Source organism: Canis lupus, chromosome 8 (assembly GCF_048164855.1).
Source record: "Canis lupus baileyi chromosome 8, mCanLup2.hap1, whole genome shotgun sequence".
NCBI lineage: Eukaryota > Metazoa > Chordata > Mammalia > Carnivora > Canidae > Canis > Canis lupus.
The window spans coordinates 38,145,224-38,166,091 of NC_132845.1; the positions used below are offsets into that span (position 1 = coordinate 38,145,224).

At 57.8% G+C, this 20,868-nt stretch overlaps 2 protein-coding genes across 9 annotated transcripts in view; one reads left to right on the plus strand and one right to left on the minus strand.

Moving 5' to 3' along the window:
- Nucleotides 1–38: 38 nt before the first annotated feature.
- On the plus strand, nucleotides 39–12,706 carry GNPTG (N-acetylglucosamine-1-phosphate transferase subunit gamma). The gene is made up of 10 exons (XM_072835213.1): nucleotides 39–199; nucleotides 274–341; nucleotides 11,162–11,216; nucleotides 11,287–11,370; nucleotides 11,437–11,530; nucleotides 11,613–11,727; nucleotides 11,801–11,883; nucleotides 11,963–12,091; nucleotides 12,173–12,254; nucleotides 12,348–12,706. Exons 1-10 carry the CDS (start codon nucleotides 54–56, stop codon nucleotides 12,410–12,412), a joined length of 921 nt encoding a protein of 306 aa, XP_072691314.1. The 5' UTR covers nucleotides 39–53; the 3' UTR covers nucleotides 12,413–12,706.
- UNKL (unk like zinc finger) overlaps nucleotides 12,553–20,868 on the minus strand; it is a 29,666-nt gene continuing 21,350 nt past the window's right edge. For 6 of the 8 annotated variants that reach the window (XM_072835206.1, XM_072835205.1, XM_072835208.1 and 3 more), the window contains 5 exons: nucleotides 16,877–16,969; nucleotides 16,270–16,494; nucleotides 15,578–15,780; nucleotides 15,238–15,495; nucleotides 12,553–14,777 (listed from right to left, as the gene is read on the minus strand). In XM_072835206.1, the coding sequence (XP_072691307.1) occupies nucleotides 14,622–14,777; nucleotides 15,238–15,495; nucleotides 15,578–15,780; nucleotides 16,270–16,494; nucleotides 16,877–16,969 (935 nt within the window). In that variant the 3' untranslated portion in view covers nucleotides 12,553–14,621. Of the gene's footprint in view, nucleotides 14,778–15,237; nucleotides 15,496–15,577; nucleotides 15,781–16,269; nucleotides 16,495–16,876; nucleotides 16,970–20,558; nucleotides 20,846–20,868 lie in introns of those variants that run through there. The other 2 variants (XM_072835209.1, XM_072835207.1) reach the window with 2 other exon arrangements.

Here is a 20,868-nt window from a genome sequence, read left to right on the forward strand (position 1 = left end):
GCGGCGCCCACGTGACCGGGCGGCGCCCACGTGACCCCGCGCGCGGCGCAGCGATGGCGGCGAGGCGGGCGGGCGTCCTGGTGCTGCTGGGGCTCGCGGCGCTCGGCTCGTGTCCCTGCGCCCCGGGGCCCCTGCCGTGCGCCCTCCGCGCCGCCGCTGCCGCCAAGATGAAGGTGGTGGAGGAGCCCAACTCGTTCGGGTGAGCGGGCCCGCGGGGCGCGGCGGGGCGCGGCGCCCAGAGCCCGGCCCCCCTGACCCTGCCGCTCCTCGCAGGCTCAACAACCCGTTCCTGCCCCAGACCAGCCGCCTGCAGCCCAGGAGGGAGCCTTCGCCCGTGTCCGGTGAGCGCGGGGCCCTGGCCGCGGACGTGCGGGCCGGGCTGGGCCGGGGGTGCTCCGGGGCGTTTCTGGCTCGCGCGGCGGTGTGAGCCTCCGGCCTCCTTTGCGAGACCTGCGTTTGCCTCTGCGCGGTGCTGAGCTGGCCCCGCTCGGCTGCGGCCGATGCCCGCGGTGTCGAGGCGCTGTTCGCGGGGGACCGCGGCCCTCACCCTGCGCCCTCGGTGCTCAGGCCTTGGAGGATGGCGCCGCCCGCCTTGGTCGGCCGACCCTGTCCGCTTGTTGGCCGGGACAAGCCCTGCTGCGGGGACAGCCCTCCCCCGGACTGCCTCTTGCTTCCAGAGGGAGGACCCCAGGGGTGGACTTGCTGGGTCGCTAAATGAGAAAGATCGGCAGTAAAAAGCCAGGGATGTTTTCTACGTTGAGCGCTGTGAACGTCCACTTTGTTGCAACGTTTAAAACTAGGTTACAGACGTTGTGACACTTTATCCCCTGATAGTTGCGGTTAGCGGTAAGTGTGTGATGGAAGCAGTCCAGGCCCCCCAGGCCTCTCCGTGCCCTCCACAGCTGTCCCACCCCACACTGCCCGGGATTGCTCAAGGGTCTCACGTGCATTTGGTTAATCAGGTGTCTGTATCCTAGACCGGGAACAGGTACCTCTGTACTGTTCGCTCTCTCTCTTTTTTTTTTTTTTAATAAGATTTTATTTACTTATTCACAAGAGAGAGAGAGAGGCAGAGACACAGGCAGAGGGAGAAGCAGGCTCCAGGCAGGGAGCCCGACATGGGACTGGATCCCGGGTCTCCAGGATCACGCCCTGGGCCAAAGGCAGACGCCAAACTGCTGAGCCATCCAGGGATCCCTGTTTGCTCTTTAAAAAAAAAATAGGGGCTTTCATGACCTTGACTTTAGGGAGTCCAGGCCAGGTGTCTGACAATGATTTCCTGGATTGGTCTGGGTTATGTCATTTGCCTTGTTCTGCTTTCTTTGGTGTGTGCTTTGTGAGTGGGATGGTAGGCTTGGAAGCTGATTACAGTCAGGTGGTCAGGTTCAGGGTGGGCAGGGATCCTTCACAGGGAGGAGCGCACCGTGGGGCGTCGTGTTGGAGGGCAGGGCTGCCAGTGTCTGTCCACTGTCGAGATGGGCTTGTGCCTCCGATCGTGGCCCAGTAGCCTCACGTTTATTCCAAGGGAGGAGGAGAGTGCGTGCCCACCTTCTACCTCTCTCATGCCATCTGTATCTACTATGGTCTCTGATAGAGAAGACCTTTACTTTCTTCTCCTTTCTCTTTTGTTTTTGAAGATAATTATCAGCTGAGATTTAAGTTCTATTTTTATTGAGCCATAGTGGAGGTGTTCAATTTGAAGAAGTGTAGCAGTTGGCCAATCCATGTCCTTGTTGCCCAAAACACGGAGAACAGTTCCACCACCCAGAAAATGACTGTGTGTTCCTTTCCAAATCCTCCTCCTCCTCCTCAGCCTGGTGTCTGTCACTGTAGAGGAGCCTCCTCTGTGCTTGGCCTCCAGCTAAATGGAGCCCCAGAGCACACCATCCCGCATCTGGTTTCTTTCTGGCCTCGTGTTGGATTCATACACGTTGTCAGGTGTCTCACTGTTCTTACTGGTGAGTACATATTAAAAACTGTAAATGAGTGTGGTCTCTGGTTGATTGTGTCATGCCTGTGTCGATTTCCTGGTCTGGGTGATGTACCAGAGTTAGGTGAGGACTGACTAGGAGAGGCTGGGCGATGGTACATGGACCATTTATTTATTTTATATAGAGAAAAACGCTCACGAGTGGGGAAGGGCAGAGGGAGGGCGAGTCCCAAGCAACCACCCCACTGAGCATGGCGCCCCACATGGGGCTCAATTCCACAACCCTGGAATCATGACCTGAACTAAAACCAAGAGTAGGACACTCAACTGATAGAGCCACCCAAGCGCCCCAATTTTTACTTGACTTTAAACAATTTTATGGAATGCCTGCATGGCTCAGTCTGCCTTTGGTTCAGGGCATGATCCCGCGGTCCCGAGACCTAGTCCCACATGGGGCTCCCTGCATGGAGCTTCTGTCTGCCTGTGTCTCTCATGAATAAATAAATACAATTAAAAAAAATTTTGTGATAGGGCCAATTTGAAGCACGTGGGGAAGTGGAGGGAAGGACATGTGAGACCCCAAGTCCCTGCACTCAGCCTGGGCCCTCACCCCACAGCTGTGTTACTGTGAAACAAATTTCTCACAACTTAGCTCACTTGTAAATATCTTGGTGGGATGTCCTAAGGGCATAGGAACGTCATCTTCATCACACTTTTTTAAAAAGCACTAATTCTTCAGTAAAAACCCCCTTGGTGCTTTAGATTTCTAATTGTGTCAAAATTTTTTAAAATTTTTATTTATGATAGTCAGAGAGAGAGAGAGAGAGGCAGAGACACAGGCAGAGGGAGAAGCAGGCTCCATGCACCGGGAGCCTGACGTGGGATTCGATCCCGGGTCTCCAGGATCGCGCCCTGGGCCAAAGGCAGGCGCCAAACCGCTGCGCCACCCAGGGATCCCTGACCTACTGATTAATAAGGTTTTTAATGTAGTTGTTTCCAAAGACGCAGAGAGAAGGTCCAGGAATCTGGGGTGTGTGTGTGGGGGGGGGGCGGGGACGGGAGCCGAGGTGCCCGGGGCCTGCAGCAGGAGCGGCCCAGCTGCGTGTCTTCGCTGTGACTCCAGAAACTGCATAAACTGATTTTTCAGGACTATCCCTTTTTAGAAAATACTTATTCCTAAACCAGCTGTAACGTGATTGGACAAACGTATAGTCTCTAAAAATGTTAAGAGTACAAAAGCCAAAAATCTGTAGCAGGCCAAAGGAAATGACACCAGCAGCTTTACGGCCGCGCCGCCCTCAGTGGAGGGAGCGTCCGCCCCGTCCGTGTGGTTCCAGGTCAGGCTAAGGCTTTAAGTCACGTATTCTCAAAAGAGCTAGCTGGCCTTTCCTGAGAAGTTGCTTTAACAGTTTATGCTGCAGACAGAAGGGTTCTGATCTGCGACATGTACGGATACAAGAGTAGGCCCCTGGACGCTTGACCTGTCCACATTACGCAGCTCAAATAGTTTCCTTCAAAACACTTTAAAGCTTATTACGGCAGAACTCTGGAGTTTTACCAGTTCTCCCCACCCAAATGTGTGTGTCCTTTACTGTGACTCAAGCAGCTTTCCCAGAGCGAGGTGTGCAAAGGTTGGTTTAAGAAAGGGAAGGGGAGGGCTCAGTCGGTATCCCTGGGTGACTTTAACTCTCATCCGATCAGTGCAGTGACAGGCACAGAGAAAGTGGTCTCAGGAAAAGCTAATTCTGTTAGTCAAGCTTTGCTTTTTAAAAACTATTACTCTTCCAAAACAGAACCTTTAACGTGAGAATCTTGACTTTAATGAAAATTGTGCGAGGATTTTCTTTAATGATTAAAATCAAAACTCAGAAGGTCAGAGACCTAGGAGAGAGCCAGTGGCTCTAACGATGATTGGCTGTTTTGTAAAGCCTGGCATCTAAAATACAAAGTGAAAACCAGCACAAAGATCATGACGGTTACACGGCAGCTTCCAATCTCTTAATTTTTAAAGACGACTATTTTGAGAACGTACAACGCGCATAAACAAAAATGGTTCCAAGTGAAGTACACAACAAATATTGAAAAAAGGTCTACGAGAAAAGTTTCCCTCATTCAGTCTGACAAAAGTCCATCTCTTTCAGCAAATAAATCATAATTCTAAAGGGAATGTAAGTTAATCGTGGATTCAACACCGCCTGATGCGGTGTACAGGTGAGCGGGGGAGCGCGCCTCTACCTTCGCAGCCCGAGCCCGGCAGGGGTCAGAGCTCAGGGCCCACGCACAGCTGCCGCACGTCCCACGGGCTCCGGGCTCCGTGGGAAGCAGAACCCAGAGCTCACATTCAGATTTTCCGTGTCTTCTAGAACATGAGCTTCGATCTCGGTCTCCTGTCTTTAGCACAGAAGACTGGCGACATTCAGTCGTTTGCCCAGATAGTTCGGCGCCGAGGGCCGTGAAGTCCTAGCGAAGCAGGGAAAGCGAGCGCCCCGGGGCGGGGCGGGGGGGGGGCTTTCTGGCGCTTTCCAGCAGGAGACAACAGAAAATATCGGAGACATTAAGATCTTCAAAGCAAGACGCACACAACAGTAAGCCAGCTGCCTCCTCACAGATGCAACTAAACGGTTCATCTAACTCGTTTCCAAAAGTAAACATGATTTTTAAATTTTTTACTAATCTCCACACCCAATATGGGGCCCAAACTCAGGACCCTGAGATCCAGAGTTGCAAGCAAGTTCCTCTGACTGAGTGGGCCGGGAGCCCCTCAGATTCCATTTTTGAAACGATAGGACCACTTAATAAAGACTGAAGTGTCCTCTGCAGAATATTGAGGAATATTACAAAGTTGATTTCTAAAACCAGTGATGTTTTCTTTTTCAAAAGCCACGTGTGCGCTCTCCTGGCTCTCAGACACCAGTGCCTGGAGTTTGGGAGTTTGGAGATGATGGTTTTCTTTTCCATAGTTGTCTAATTGCCAACAAAGCAAAAGTCTCTACGTTTCCATGACTTCACTTGTCCATTTGTGCTCAGTAATGGCAGCAGCAAAAAAAAACCAAAACCATTGAGCCTAGCAAGTGTATACAGCAGCACGACGGGGTCCTGTGGGGTCGGCAGGTGGCACCAGCGGGGGTCCAGTCTGTGCAGACAGGCTCCCCTCCATGGTTCTTCTGGCTTAATTCTCTCAAGTACGTGGCTTTTTCTTGGAGTTCAAAGAGTTGGAGGCTGATCGCAAAGCGCTCACTGTAAATGGTTTTCAGTAGTCCCTCTCCATCGGATCCGAGCTCGGAGGCTGCTGTGTGTCCTGCGAGTGGCCTCCAGGAAACAGCTGGGGGCTTACCCTGAGGCCCACTGCCTTCCTGTGTTGCCCCCACCTTCCAGCTGCTGGGTCACCTCCCCGTCTCTCTGCTCCGGACACTGGGGGGGTGCTCATCTGGGCCCAGCCACCTTGGCGGTGGACCTCCCAGCAGGAGGGGCAGCCTGGTGGCACGTTACTTCTTTGCTTTATTCTACACAGATGATGATGTCAGAACTCTCCCGTACCCTTCCTGTGAACTTGTGCAAGTCCGTGCTCTTAAGTCAGTCGGAGCGGTTCTTCCTGTGAGCTCATGTTCCTGAGTGTATACAGCTTAGATTGCTTGCTTTGAGTTTAGCTGTAGGGACTTCGAGTCATCCTTTTAACTTTGAACCTATAAACAAGTTCATACGGTTCACATGTAAACCTGTAGAGACAGGTGGGCTCAGTCTGCTCTTTTGTCTCATCCCATTACGTTGTGCTCCCTGAGGGGCCCGCTGGTTGGTCCTTTATAAAACTGAGATATGGGGATGCCTGGGTGGCTCAGGTGTTAAAGCGTCTGCCTTTGGCCCAGGGCGTGATCCTGGAGTCCCGGGGTCGAGTCCCACATTGGGCTCCCTGTGTGGAGCATGCTTCTCCCTCTGCCTGTGTCGCTGCCTCTCTCTGTCTCTCATGAATAAATAAATAAAATCTTAAAAAAAAAAACAAACTGAGATACGATATAGAACGTTAAAATCATTCCAGGTGTACAATTATCTGCTGCAATATTTGTACATACTGGAAAGTAATCGCCACAGTAAGTGTAATTTAAAAAAAAAAATTGGGGGATCCCTGTGTGGCTCAGCGGTTTGGCGCCTGCCTTTGGCCCAGGGCAAGATCCTGGAGTCCCGGGATCGAGTCCCACGTCAGGGTCCCGGCATGGAGCCTGCTTCTTCCTCCTCCTTTGTCTCTGCCTTTCTCTCTATGTCTATCATAATTAATAAATAAATAAATAAAATAAATAAATAAATATTTATAAATAAATTATTTTTTAATTTTTATTTATTTATGATAGTCACAGAGAGAGAGAGAGAGAGAGAGAGAGAGGCAGAGACACAGGCAGAGGGAGAAGCAGGCTCCATGCACCGGGAGCCTGACGTGGGATTCGATCCCGGGTCTCCAGGATCGCGCCCTGGGCCAAAGGCAGGCGCTAAACCACTGCGCCACCCAGGGATCCCTATAAATAAATTTTATTTACTCATGAGACAGAGAGGCAGAGACCTAGGCAGAGGGAGAGGCTTTGGCTCAGGGCATGATCCTGGGGTCCTGGGATCGAGTCCCGCATCAGGCTCCCTGCATGGAGCCTGCTTCTGCCTCTCTCTGTGTCTCTCATGAATAAATAAATAAGAATCCTTAAAAAAAAATCCACTCTCTTGGGATACCTAGGTAACTCGGTTGAGCACGTGGCTCTTGATTTTAGCTCAGGTCATGATCTTGGGGTGGTGGGATTAAGCCTTGAGTCGGGCTCCGCACTGAGCACAAGGCTGCTTGAGATTCTCTCTCTGTCCCTGCCCTACATGCACACACTCTTGTTCTCTAAAAATATGTAAATAAGGGATCCCTGGGTGGCGCAGCGGTTTGGCGCCTGCCTTTGGCCCAGGGCGCGATCCTGGAGACCCGGGATCGATTCCCACATCAGGCTCCCGGTGCATGGAGCCTGCTTCTCTCTCTGCCTGTGTCTCTGCCTCTCTTTCTCTCTCTGTGACTATCATAAATAAATAAAAATTAAAAAAAAATAAAAATAAAAATAAAAATATGTAAATAAGACTTAAAAAATGTACTCAGCAATTTTCAAATATACAACACAGTATCATTAGTTATAGTTACCATGCTGTACGTGACATTCCCATGCCTTATTTATAAGTGGAAATTGCGATCTTTGACCCCCACCATTTGGCCCAGCCCTCGCCCCTGGCAACCACTAGTCTGTTCTCTGTATCTTGGAGCTTGGTATTTTATTTTTTTAGATTCCACATGTGACCTCATCCAGTATTTGTTGTGCTGATGGTGGTGTAGTGGCTTCTGGGTCCATTCGTGCTGTCACAGAGGGCAGGATTTCCTTTTTTATGGCTGAATATGGCTGCATGGTAGTTGCTGCATCCGTGTTTACCACCTCTTCTTCGCCCATCAGCGGACACGTAGGTCCTCTCCATGTCTTGGCTGCTGTGGATAATCCTGCTCTGAGCACGGAGGTGCACATTTCTTTTTCAGATGGTTTCATTTTCTTCAGATAAACATCACAATAAATATCCACAGATCATATGGTATTTTTATATTTTGAGGACCCTCCACACAATTTTCCAAGTGGCTGCTCCAGTGTGCATTCCTGCCAGCAGTCCACGAGGTTCCCGTTTCCCCATGTCCTCGCCAGCACCTGCTATTCCTGCGTGGTTGAGGTCACCGTTCTGGCAGGTGTGAGGATAACTTGTCATGGTTTTATGGGGCGTTTCCATGGTGGCGAGTGATACCGAGCACCTCTGCGTGTACCTGCTGGCCGCCGGGTGGTCTCTTCTGCAGGACTGCATGTGCAGACCCACTGCCTGCCTTGGACTGGGGTTTTCGGTCTTGAGTTGAAGGAGTTCTCTGTATGTTAAGGGTATTATTAGTCCCTTACCAGATAGAGGACTTACAGATCTTCCCTCCCATTCCGTAGGCTGCCTTTTCATTTTGTTGGTCTCTTCACTGCGCAGAAGCTTTTTACTCTGACATGGTCCCAGCAGCCATGCAGAGGCCCCGGGTTCCCCACACCTGACCAGTTTACCTTCCTGCGCGCGCGCGCGCGCGTGTGTGTGTGTGTGTGTGTGTGAACAGTCCTCCTGGTGGTGGGTGTGGAATGAGCTCTCATCTGGGACCCTGGGGTCACGACCTGAGCTGAAGGCAGATGCCCAGCCACTGAGCCACCCAGGCATCCCTGAGTTTCCATTTTAATTTTAGGATGGTTTTTTCCTATTTCTGCAAAAAAAATAAATTGAAGTTATTGGCATTTTGATATAGATTGAATTAAGTCTTTTAGGGTAGTGTTCACATCTTAAGTTTTCCTATCCATGAACACGGGGCATCTCTCCATTTACTTCATTTACATCTTTAATTTGTCAGCTACGTTTTGTAGTTTATACACGTATTTTGCATCTTTGGCTTATTTCCAAGTGTTTTTTTTCTATCGTAAATGGAATTGTTTTCTTTGATTTCCTTTCTGGATTGCTGCTAGTGTAGAGAACACACTGGTGTTTGCCAACCTCGTGTCCTGCAGCTTTGCTGGCACACTTCTGTGGATCAGGTTTTCTGCACACACGACCGCGGCTGTAGTGGTATTTCTTCCTTTCCAGCGTGGAGGCTGCTGTTGCTTGTCCTGCTGTGTGCACCCCGGCTGGAAGAAGCTCGCGGAGTGGGCCGGGGCCTGTCCTGGGCCGGCTGACCTCCTGGTTTGTAGAGTGTTGGCATGAAAGGGGTTGAAATCCGGCAGGTGCTGCTGTGTGCCTCCACCGCGTGGTCACGGACTCTCCCGTTCCTTCTTCTGGATTACATTCGTTGTGGGATCTCGAACATCCGTGTATTTTGGGAGTGACCCCCACTTGGTGAGGGCGTGGGATCCTTTTAATGTGCCATCGGAGCCCATTTGCTGGTGTTTCCGTTGCAGATTTCCCGCATGAACGTTCATAATGGACCTTTTAGACTTTGGTCGCGCGCTGAGGCTGGCCTCACGGAGTGAAGGGGCAGCTTCCAGGAGCGCCTGCGGAGGGACACCGTGTTCCTGGGGGCTTGTACACGTCACATAGGTCATCGGGGTGTACGTTTCCCATGGTGCTCTGTTCTCTCAATTCTGCAGAACTCACAGCGTCCCCACTTTCGTAGCTGATTATAGGAATTTGTGTGTGTGTGTGTGTGTGTGTGTGTGAATCTAGCTAAAGGCTTATCGATTTTGTTGATCTTTTAAAAGAACCAGTGTCGGGTTTACTGATTTATTTTTGTCTCTGCTCCAGTCTTTATTATTTTCTTCCTTCTGCTAGCTTGGAGTTTAGTTCCATCTTTGTCTAGTTCGTGAGAGTGTAAAGACGTGAGGTCTCCCTTGTCGCCTGTACCAGAGCCCCCTTTAGCTGTCACCGTGTCCCAGAGTAGTTTCTGATTTCCCTTGCGATTTCCTATTTGACCTAGTGGTCAAGAGGTAATTCCTGTAAGTCTGTGAACCTCCCCCACCTGCTGCTGCTGTGATTTCGGCCTTCCACTGTGATCGGGAAGGAAGGTGTGCGGGAGTACCTCGTGTCGGGCCCTTGGTCTCCTGGCAGCTTCCAGCCTAGGGGCTGCCCTGTGTGGGGCCCCCCGCGCAGGCCGTGTGTCGCCGGCACGTGCCTCGGGATGCAGGGTGCCGTTGGTGTACCCTAGGGGACGGGCTCATGGGAACCAAGGCGGCACAGCCTTGTGGCTTCTCTGTCCCTTGCATCTTGCGTGGCTGTTGATGCTTCTTCCAGGCGACAGGTTGGATTTCATGCTCATCGCCCCTGTGTATATTCCGGGTCTGTTTTCTCTGGTAACCACGGGAGCGGAGGGTACGGGAGGTCATTCAATTCTAATTTGAATTTTTGTCAGTTTTCATCACATACAAAACTGCAGCTCCGGCCCTCCCCCCGCTGTCACCGGGTTGCACGCGACCTCTTTGGACGCTGCGCCCGGTGGCAGAGGCCTAGGGTGATGCTTTACGCGTCCGTCTTTCGAGTTCTGTGCATTTTCAAGTCAAACGTAGACCCTCCGTGGCCTTGCAGTCTGGCCGCGTCCTCACTGGGGAGGAGACGGTCCTCATTCTGTCTGGATGAGGAAGGCCTCGGTGGCCCACGGGGAGGGTACATGGTGCACGCCGATCCGCCCAGCGGGGCGGGGTCCTTCGAGCTGCCACCGGGGCTGGGGAGGCTTGGGGCCAGCTGCTCAGATTGGTCAGTCCCCGGCTCTATCCAGGCGGGAGGCCTCTGTCCTGGGCTCGCCCTGCCGCGGCTCACTGGGTCTCCCGTGGGCTGAGGGGCTGGAGCCTTCCTGCGAATCCTACCTTGGGGGTTAGTTTTCAGCTCCAGCATTTCTTTTGTGGTTTCTTCCTGTAATTTTTTTTTTTTTAAATATTTTATTTATTTATTCACGAGAGACATGGAAGCAGAGATACAGGCAGAGGGAGAAGCAGGTTCCATGCAGGGTGCCCGATGTGGGACCCGATTCCAGGATTCGGGGATCATGCTCTGAGCCAAAGGCAGACGCTCAACCACTGAGCTACCCAGGTGTCCCTCTTCCTGTAATTTCTCTGTCCATGTTCCTTTAGTTCTTCGTTAAGTCTGGCGTCCGGGCTTCTCCTGGGAGGGTTGTCACCCTGCCCCGGGCTGGGCCATGTTCTGCTGTTGCTCCGTCCACCTCGTGAGGACTTGCAGGGATCCGGGCTCCTGCTGGCGGGGCTCCTCGTCAGCTGTGTGCACGGGGCCGCCCGCGGGCCTCAGGGTGCTGTCGTGGGTGCCCCACCATAAGTCCCGCAAGGCTCTCCGTCCCCTGCAGCTTTCCTGAGCCTTGCCCACCTTGCCTGCCTGAGATCCAAGTTAGGCAAGACGGAGCCCAGGGCAGGGGCAGCCCCAGCCTGTCGGAAGGTCGCAGAGCTGGCCCGTCCTCCTGCTGCGCCAGAGGCCGTGGCAGGTACAGACGCCCCGAAACTGGCCTCACCCGCTTGAAGGCTGCTTGGGGTTGGCTTGGGTGCTCCAGACTCCCACGAGGTTGTTCTGATGGTTTCTGGTTTCTTTGACGTGTCCTGACGTCACTCGGCTCCTGCGTCCCCATCTCTCAAGTTTAAGGCCACCTTGGTTTCCGAGGAGGGGCGTTGCTGGGCGGCCTGTGCACCTGCAGCACACGCTCGACTCCAGCCCTGTGCTCTCTTCCAGGGCCTGCACACCTCTTCAGGCTTTCTGGCAAGTGCTTCAGCCTGGTGGAGTCCACGTGAGTGCAGGGGGCCAGGGGCGGGGGTTGGGGGCGGGCGCCGGGCCCCCTGACGCACCTGTGCCCCCAGGTACAAGTACGAGTTCTGTCCCTTCCACAACGTGACGCAGCACGAGCAGACCTTCCGCTGGAACGCCTACAGCGGGATCCTGGGGTGAGTGGGGCGGGCAGGGGGTGCTGGGCCAGCCGCCCGCCCCCCTTCACATGCTGTCCCCCGCAGCATCTGGCACGAGTGGGAGCTGTCCAACTACACCTTCAAGGCCATGTGGATGAGGGACGGCGACTCCTGCCGCACCCGGAGCCGCCAGAGCAAGGTGGGTGGGCAGTGAGGGCGCGGGTTACCCCCCCCCCCCCCCCGGTCCCTTGAGGCTGTGCCCACCGAGGCTGTGCCTGCAGGTGGAGCTGGCCTGCGGGAGCAGCCACCGCCTGGCCCACGTGTCTGAGCCAAGCACCTGTGTGTATGCGCTGACCTTCGAGACGCCTCTTGTCTGCCACCCACACTCCCTGTTAGGTAGGAAGTCCCTGGGCGGGGGCGGGTGGGGCAACAGAGCAGCTCAGCTGAGGCTGTGTCTGTTGGGTCGCAGTGTACCCGGCCCTGCCCCCGGCCCTGCAACAGAGGTGGGACCAGGTGGAGCAGGACCTGGCCGACGAGCTGATCACGGCCCAGGTGAGGGGCTGGGCGGGCAGCCCCGGGCCCGGGCTCACCGCGGCCGGGAGCCGGGCGAGCCCTCTTCCCCCACCTCCAGGGCCATGAGAAGCTGCTCAGGGCGCTTTTTGAGGATGCAGGCTACTTAAAGACCCCGGAAGAAAGTGAATCGGTGCAGGAAGGAGGGGCTAAGGCCCCAGTGTTCCAGACCTTGGAGAACTGCAGTGAGGTGCGGGCAGGAACGGGCGTCCAAGCCCCAGGGTGGCCTCCCTTCAGCCTCCCGGCTGCCCTTGGAACTCTTCTGTTCCAGGCACATAAAGAGCTGTCAAAGGAGATCAGGAGACTGAGGAGTGTGCTGACACAGCACGGCATCCCCTACACGAAGCCTGCAGGTAAGTCATGAGCAGGTGCAGGGCCCCAGCCCACCTGGGACCTACCGCCTGGGGGCCAGGCCCTGTGCCAACTGCTGCTCGGTGTTCTGGCAGAAACTTCCAGCCCTGAGCACATGGGCCCCAAGACACCCACAGATGGGACCGCAGAACAGCTCTGAGGCGACGTGGGACTGCGTGGGAACACCTTGTGACCTGAGGGCCAGAGGGCAGCACCAGACTGGAGATGGGGGACCTGGGGCGTGCATCCTCTGCCTTCTGGCCCGTGGGCCCCCAGGCTCAGCTCAAAGAGGCAGACAAATAAAGATTCAAAGTTTTAATTAATTCCTGTACTGATAAAAATAATTCCATGAATTCTGTAAAGCATTGCATAAATGCTGTAGTGTAAAAAAAATTTAAACAATTGTTAACTTGAAACAATTCACTATAAGTAAATGATTATGCGTTAAAAATAACTACCTTCCAAGTTAAGAGTGTTCCATTCCAGTAACATTCTCATCTAAATACTCCGAACAAACATAGATAAATTAATCCACATGATGCGTCCACAGTGAGCCGAGGTCTCCTGTGGCCCCAGTCATAAACAGCGGGGTTAGGGCACCAGAGCCGAGAGGCAGCGGGACGGCAGCCGGAGGGAGCACTGCGCCTGGCGCTGCTGTCGCCCGCCTGCAGGACCCCAAGGCCTGCAGGGTGGGGAAGGCTCCCCCAAGACACGGGGCAGGAAGGACCCAGACGAGCAGCCCCCTGGGCACCCCTGGAGTTCCACTTGGGCAATTCTGGAGGGGGTCCTGGTGGCACACCTGGCCTCAGGGCACGTGCAGGGGAGGGGGGTCCCCAAGATGCCGCAGCTCCAGTCTCCTGCTGCACGGCAAGAACCGACCAGAGTAGCTTATACATAAACCTCAAGCTTAATTATCCTTAGTTTATAATTTGAAAATATCTAGGCTAGGTATTGATAATAAACATTGTCCTGTTTCCCAAAAAAGACCAAAGGCCTGAAATGGGAAACAAGTGCATAAATATTAATAAAAATAAAGAATTTTATACGGTGATAACAGTAGCACAAAATATACGTCATTTCTAAGAGCTAATAAATCATCATCACTATCATTAAAAACAAAGTAGATTCACTAAAAACAAGTCAATAATCCCCCGTAGTCGTGGACTAGCTGCAGAACGTCATGGGTCCGCCTTTAAAAATGACAGAGCTATCAGTTTGTTTTACGTTAAAAAAGGTTTTTAAACCTCTTACTATAGTATTTGGTTACTGATAAAAATTTTTACCGAACCACTTTGCACTTTACAAAATGCTATTAAAAGTCTTTGGCAAAGCCACGGGTGGCCGAAATGCGCCCGCGCTCGTGTCCATGCCAGAGGGGCACCTGTCTCCGCCCCTGCGACGGACTCAGGGCGCCCTCCTGGCAGCTGCTGGCGGGAGCCTCACGGAGAGCAAAGTCTGCATAAACTACAGACACCCTTCGCTTCCCCCCAGATTTCTAGGAAAAACCACCCGGTGTGGACCAGAGAGGATTCAAGTCATCACCAAAACCAGACCCGTTCTCAGGAGCGTCTGTGCCACGGCCGGGTGGCCAGGCTCTGTCGGCAGCGGGGGGTCGCCTGAGGGGTCCTAGGGCGCAGCCTGGGAGCCTCTTCCTCGGAGGCTGGCATCCAGCTGCGGGCCTGGCCGTGGGCGAGTCTCTGGCCTCAGGTTTCCCGAGTGGGAGCCGGGCCACCCTCCGGGTGGGCTCCCAAGGCTGCAGAGACTCAGGCACGACTCTGAAATAAGAGGATACCCGGCGCCATGGAGCCCCTGGGCCCCGCCTCCCACTGGGGGAGCGAACCAGGCTGAAGGCGGCCCCCCCACCCCCGGCGAGGCTCAGGCACTTAGAAAAGTGGCCACAGGTCACGGAGCGTGATGGGGCTCGAACGCCATTTCCTGGTCCTGGAATCTAGAACTCCAGTGATGTGCACGTGCACGCAATTGGGAGAGTCCCCTTCACAAAATTAAAAACCTCTAAATGTGTCTTTCAGTATCACTGCTATAAATACTATTTGTTTGCACTTAATTTGAAAACTATAAAAAAATCCTAGGCATTTCTCACTACTAGATAAACGCTCATTTCGTAAGTACTAACTTCAGAATAGGAAATCTAAGTCTTTACCATACCATGAACGAACAGTAAGCGGAGAGGAAACAGAGGTTCACAGTACACATAAAGCTTCATGTCGCATATTAAAAACCACGGACCTAGAAAGCAGCTTAGAGCAACTTACGAAGTCCCAGTCCCCCTGCGTACAAAGTGCTTGGCGGGGTCATAGTCCATCAGGCCTGCGGGCCCCGCAGGGTCAGGCAGGGGCACTGGGCAGCGGTCACCACGGGAGGGGCTGGCCCTCGCAGTAGGCGCAGGGGGGCGCGCCCGCAGCGCAGGGCTCGCAGAGCACACGGTGCTGGCAGGGCTGCAGGACGCCGCCGTGGGCGCGCTCCCGGCACACGGCGCAGTGCTTGGCACGCAGCTGGAAGATCACCTGCGGTGAGACACAGGGCAGCTGGGGCAGGGCCCAGGAAAGCCCACGGGGCCTCTGCGTCCCAGGGGTCCCCGTGGCCACGGGCGTGGGCAGGGCTGCCGCGGGGGGGGGGGGGGGGGAGGGGAGGGCAGGGGAGGGGAGGGGAGGGGAGGGCGGCCAGGCAGCAGGGGCTTCTGCCCCGCCCCACGGGCTGCAGCCCGACATCAACCCACGCCCGCAGTCTGCGGCTCAGAGGCTAGGCCCCTGCAGGAGAGTGTGGGGGGCCTACGAGCCTTCCAGACGCCCCCAGGTTCTAACGACAGGCCCCGCGTGAGAGGGGGCTGCAGCGGGGGCAGGAAGGGCAACGGGGGCAGCAGGCAGAGCACCCACCAGGGACCCCGGGGCGGCCTCCCTGCGGGGGCGGGGGCGGCTGGCAGGGTGCCCGGTGGGCAGAGGGGGGCCAGGTGGCACCCGCACTCACCCCATCCACGGCCTCCAGATCCAGGCGCAGCTGACTCTGCAGGGAGTGCAGCTTCGGGAGGGGCACGGTGCCCAGGTCTGCACAGCGCCGCAGCCCCGCCAGCGCGGTGCACAGCCCGCGGCCCTCCAGCTCCTCCTGCAGCCGCTGGAACTGCGCCTCCACCTCCTCCTTCTTCTGCAGTGCCAGCCGCCGCGCGCTGTCCGCCGCCAGGGCCCGCTCCTTCGCCTCCTTGGCCTCCCGCTGCCACGCGTCACACGCCTGAAACCCGGGGGGGCTGCAGCAGGCGGGCAAGGGGGGCCTCCCCCCGCGGGCGCACGGGTGTCCCCCCCGCCGCGCTCACCTGCTTCACCTGCTGCCAGGACTCCTCCCATTGCCGGATCTTCCTCTTGGCCTCGTCCAGCTGCCGCCTGACCCGGGCCAGCTCCGCACCGCTGGGGCTCGCGCCTGACGAAGGGGCAGGGCCGGGGTTCAGGATCGGGGTCGGGCTGGGAGAGAAGCTGCCGGAGACAAAGTCCCAGATGCTCCCGGGGACGCCGTTCAGCCCTGGGGTGGGGGGGTGGGGGCGGTCACCACGGTGCTGACGCCTGCCCCATCCTTTCCTGATCCTTCCCCCCCATCCTTCCCTCATCTCTCCCCCGATCCTTCCATGCTTCCCCCCATACTTCCCTCATCTTTCTCTGATCCTTCCTCCATCCTTCCCTGATCCTTCCGCCCGGATTAAAGCGGAAACGAGGTCAGAGCTGTCACCGTACCCCAAGCAACTGGCGGGCGGCGGCGACCTACCCCGCCCGAAGCCCTCCTAGCTGCACAGTCTGCGCCGGAGAGCCAAGAGCTGGCCAGAGGCGCAGGGAGCAAAACGATACTTAAAAGACACTCTTCTAAAGCCCAAGGAGCTACCGAAGATAACGTTTCCCGATGGAAAATTAAAGGCAGAGCTAGCGCTGTCCCCATCCTGTCCGTCGCTGTGCCTCGTGTCGGAGGACATGGCGGGTCCCCAGCCCGGGCACCCCCGTCCCACCCGCGCCCACTCACCCAGGGAGTAGGACGCGGCCGACGAGCCCAGCGCTCCGGGCTCGGACTTGAGGGTGGGCGGCTGCTGGGGGGGCGTCATGGTGGAGGACACGAGCGGCCCCGACAGGGACTGCGACAGCGAGCTGAGCGGGGAGGTGGACAGTGACGAGGACGAGTGCAAGGATGGGGAGCGGGGCAGGCCGCCCGGGATGGTGACGGGCTCCGAGCCCCCCAGCGACCTCGGACCTGCGGAGGGGAGGATGCTGAATGGGCGGGGGCGGGGCCAGGCCACCAAGGACTCTGGCCAGAGCCCTGTCCCCTGGACACCAGAAGGGATGTCACGCCCCCTGCCCATCAGAAGAGATGACCATGCCCCCTGGACATCAGAGGCGGCCATGCCCCCTGGACATCAGAAGAGATGAACTTGAGGAAGAAAACATTCCAGGGTTGCACGTGGGCCCACGTGGAGCTTGGAGCGGCTCCTCGGCCAGGGCCGTGGTGGTCGTGCCCAGGTGTCTGCAGAGACCGGTGCTGAGACGGAGGTTCACGCGGGGGTGAGGGGTGGCAGCAGCCGCGGGAACCCACCCCCGGTGCTCCGCAGGGCTCTCCCGGGGCTCCGCACCCCTACCTGTCGGGCCTGGGTCGCCGCTGTCATGCTCATCCAGCTCTTTGTCTAGGGCTGTGAGGCTGCCGTCCCGGAGATGAAGCTCTAGTGCAAAACCTGGTGAAACGGCCATGAGTGAGAGCAGGGCCACACCAGGGCCCGGTCCCAGGGGGGAGATGAGCTGCTCCCCCAACCGCGGCCCGTGGCACCGTGAGTGTCTGGGACCCTGGTCCACGCCAGGCCGGTCTGTCAGGGAAGCAGAGGCATGAACAGCGTCGGCTCCCCAGCTCCCCAGGGTTCCTCCCAAGCCCCTCCTTCACCCTGACCCCACCCTACGCTGCCCCCTCGGCCCCCCAAGCTTTCCTATTCCAGCAGCTGCATAGCAGTTCACTCAGGGAAGGAGAGGCCAGAGAACAGGGCCCAGCTTGGGGCGCGGTCTTCCCGCCCAGGGTCTGCAGAGGCCCAGGCGGCGCTGGAGGCAGGGCAAGGAGCTCAGCCCCACACTGCTCGGCCCCACGCTGCCATCCCCGATGCGCGCCTCCCTGAGGCAGGTGGGCCTTCCCTGAGTGGCCAAGCCTTATCCCCAGCATGCCGGCCAGGCGCATCAGGCTCCATCTCCAGAGGTCACAAAGCAGCCCCCGTCCCCAGGACTGGGTGCACCGTGGGGCCCTGTGCAGGCCTGCTTGTCCCGTGCGTGAGCCGGGCTTCCCTGGCCTCGTGCCTCTGCCCTGCCCCCAGCTGCCTAGTGCAGCGTCTGTAGAGTGACACCAGTCAGAAAGACCCTTGCAGGACCTTTGCTCATCTCTGGCCACACCCCGCCCTGGGGCCCCTGGGTGTGTCAGACCAGCAGCTGAGCAGGCCAATCGGGGCGCTTCAAACCCCCGCTTTAGGGTCCAGGAGCGAAAGCCGACCTGCCGGTGCTGCAGGAAACGGGCTGTCCTCTGAAATGAGAGGCCTTTACCATAATTGCCAGGGAAACACGGCTGGGTGTGGGGGCGAAGAGACGTCCCTGGGGCGGGCAGGCCAAGCGCATGGAGCGGGTGGGTGTAGAGCAGACCTGCCCTCTGGCCCCATGGGGGGCCTGGCCGCACCATCCCTCCCTGTCCCCAGGGGTGCTGGGCGCCACTCAGCCCGTGAAGCCCACCGAGCCCACACACGCTGCGCCTCCCCTGGGTGGTGGCCGAATGCTAAGTTCCAGCACGTGGGCTCACATTCCGTTCCGGAGGCCCCCCGGCTCGGGCCTCTGCGGCATGTGAAGGGGACACGTGGGCGCGGGGTCGGGGATACCAGGGAGGGAGCTGCGCCCGCTCGGCAGGTGTGGCCGGGAGCAGGGAATCGGATTCGGCCACAGGAGAACTTGGGGAACCACCAAGGCCAGCCCGCCTCCCCGCCCATCGCCCTGGCCTCGGACCTGCCCGCTCCGGGGAAACGCTCCTCCAAGGTTTTAGGGACTCTCGAAGGTCCCATCCAGAAACGAGATGTACGTGCGAGGTGGTGGCCGCCACCCCCCCAACCCTGCCACCCCCGTCACTCTGAAGACCAAGGCAGCCAAGGAGCTGCGAGTGCGAGGCGGGCCTGGTCCTCTGGAGGCAGCAGCACCACCAGCAGCCCCGCGCCCAGGGTGACAGGCCTGCGCAGCAGCCCCTTTCCCTGGGTGGCCCCAGCCCATGCTTCTGGGCCTTCAGTGGGTACTTCCCGCCCACCCGCGGGCAGCTCGTGCCCAGCACCCAGGGCCAGGCGTCTGCCTTGTGGGGACGCTGGAACCATGCAGCACAGGAGGCGGCCCGGCAAATCCACTCTCACTGTGTGGACCCTGGGGGGCGGGGGGCGCCTGCACCTTGCTGCTCTGCTGCCGGCACCCCGCGGCCCCCCGCCTCCGGCCGCCCCTCCGCATCTGTGCCAAGTCACCTTCTCCTTACAGACACACCCCGCTGGGTTAGGGCCCATCCCAATGACCTCGTTTTACCCCCACAGCACCTGCAAAGACTTGTTCCCGATAAAGTTACGTCCCCGGATGGGGCAGTTACAGTGGAGACATACCCTTTGACACACGGAATCCTGCCCATGAGAAGGGAAGCAGTGGACAGCACACCCCACCCTCCCAGGTGCCCTGTGCTTCACTGGGACCTCAGAACTTTGGGACCCTGGGCCGATAGAACTTCCCCGGCTCAGGGAAGACACCGCCCGTGCCGAGGCCCCACACCCATACCCACCCCTTGCGGCCCATCCCCCTTCTTGCCATCCTGTCTCCACCTCCCCCAAACTACTGCCAAGCCCTCCAGCCCCGCACCCATGCCCCCTGCCCTCCCTGGGGAGCCTGGCGGCCCCTCCAAGGCCCCAACACGCTGGGCTGCAGCAGCCCTAACCCTCACCCACCAACGGCCCCCAGCACAACAGGGAAAGGCCCAGCATCAGAGGCTTCTCAAACTCTGGGGAGTCAGAGGCCCGCCGACCCAGAAGGCCAGCGGGAGCCCCCCCGCCCCTGCCCCTGAACCCGCAGCGGGGAGGGCCCCAAGCTCCGTGATCTCTGCAGGCTGCCCCTCAGCCCCCAGCAGCGTGATCCCAGGAGTAACCCTTCTACAATGCTGGGCCCCCCATGCTGGGCCCCCGCCAGGAGCCCTACCTCCCAGACAGAAGTTGCCCCCCACCCACCCACCCCCTGGTGGCCGCTCCAGCCGACGCCGCCTCCCCCTCCTCCTTTGTCTCCCTGCAGCCTGGGTCCTTGTCCTGTGCCGGGAGAGCTTCTGCTCAGCCCCAAACCCCGGGTGTGCTCCAGCCCAGACTCAGGGCACCCGCCTGCGTGCACACGCATCTGCTAAAAGCAAGCACTGACCCCCCCCACGTGCCCTGCCCCCTCCTTCCCACACTCCGCTGTGGCCAAAGCGGGGGCAGCCCAACCCCACTCCTGGGGTGCTGGCCCACACGCCTTCTCAACCTGGGGTCCCCAGGTCAGCCAGGCCTCAGGGTGTGGCCTTAACCTTCAGACTCAACCTTCGGCCCCTCAGGACCAGTTAGAGGCGATGTGCTTGAAACTCGACAAAGTTGTAGAAAACACTTTCTGAATAACAGAAGCACACATGAACTGATAAATCTGGGAAAACACGCTGAAACGGGAGCCTTTTCTCACCTGGAAAAGCTTCTTCTTGTGCGGGTCCCCCACCCCCACCCCGTGACTCAGCAGAGACGCCCCTCCCCCAGCCTCAGGAGCAGAGGGGTCGCACAGGGCCGCCCTCCCCGACAGCACCGGCGTGCAGGGCGCACTGGCTACTCTGGGAGGTCGACCCTGCCTACTCCACCTCCCTGCTGAGTCAGACCCAGGTTTTCCAGGACATTTTCTCAGAAGAGCCGACTTTTAAAAGAAAGGACTTTAACACTCAAAATCTGGAGCCCAATTACGCAAGCTGTGCCATCTGCCCCAGGACCCGCCTCGTCCAACTCCCAGGAACCGCCCAGATGTTCGTGAGAAATTAGCGGATAGCTGCTGAGTAACGACCCTGGCAGTCCCCAGATCCCGACGTGACACAGCACATTCGGCGCCACTCAGTCCTCCGGGGTCAAGGGACACACGGGGACAACACGCATGGTGCAGAGAATCCAAGGCCGGGACGGGGCAGCCCTGCGGCCGGGATGCCCCCCAGCGAAGGCCCCGGAGGACCGTCCTCCCCAGGCGCAGGGCGCACCAGCAGCACCTGGCAAGCCCACTCACCCACCGGCCTGGTTCCCGACGGCGCAGGCGACCATCCCCGGGCAGGACAAGGCGGGAACCCGTCCTCGCTACGGAGCCACAGACCCCCCCGCGCGGCGATGCGGGCCCCTGAGCCCCCGGCTCGGGCCCACGCAGGAAACCGGCGGGCGCCTCTGCAAAGCAGGCTCCACAAAGGGCACGTCTGCATCACATCCCCGCACAGCCTCCGAGGAGCCGGGTACCGGCCCCCTGCCTGGCACACCTGGCCCGGCCGCGGGCAACCTGAACGGGTGCGAGGACCACCTGGACACGAGGGCAAGTGCACCTGGGG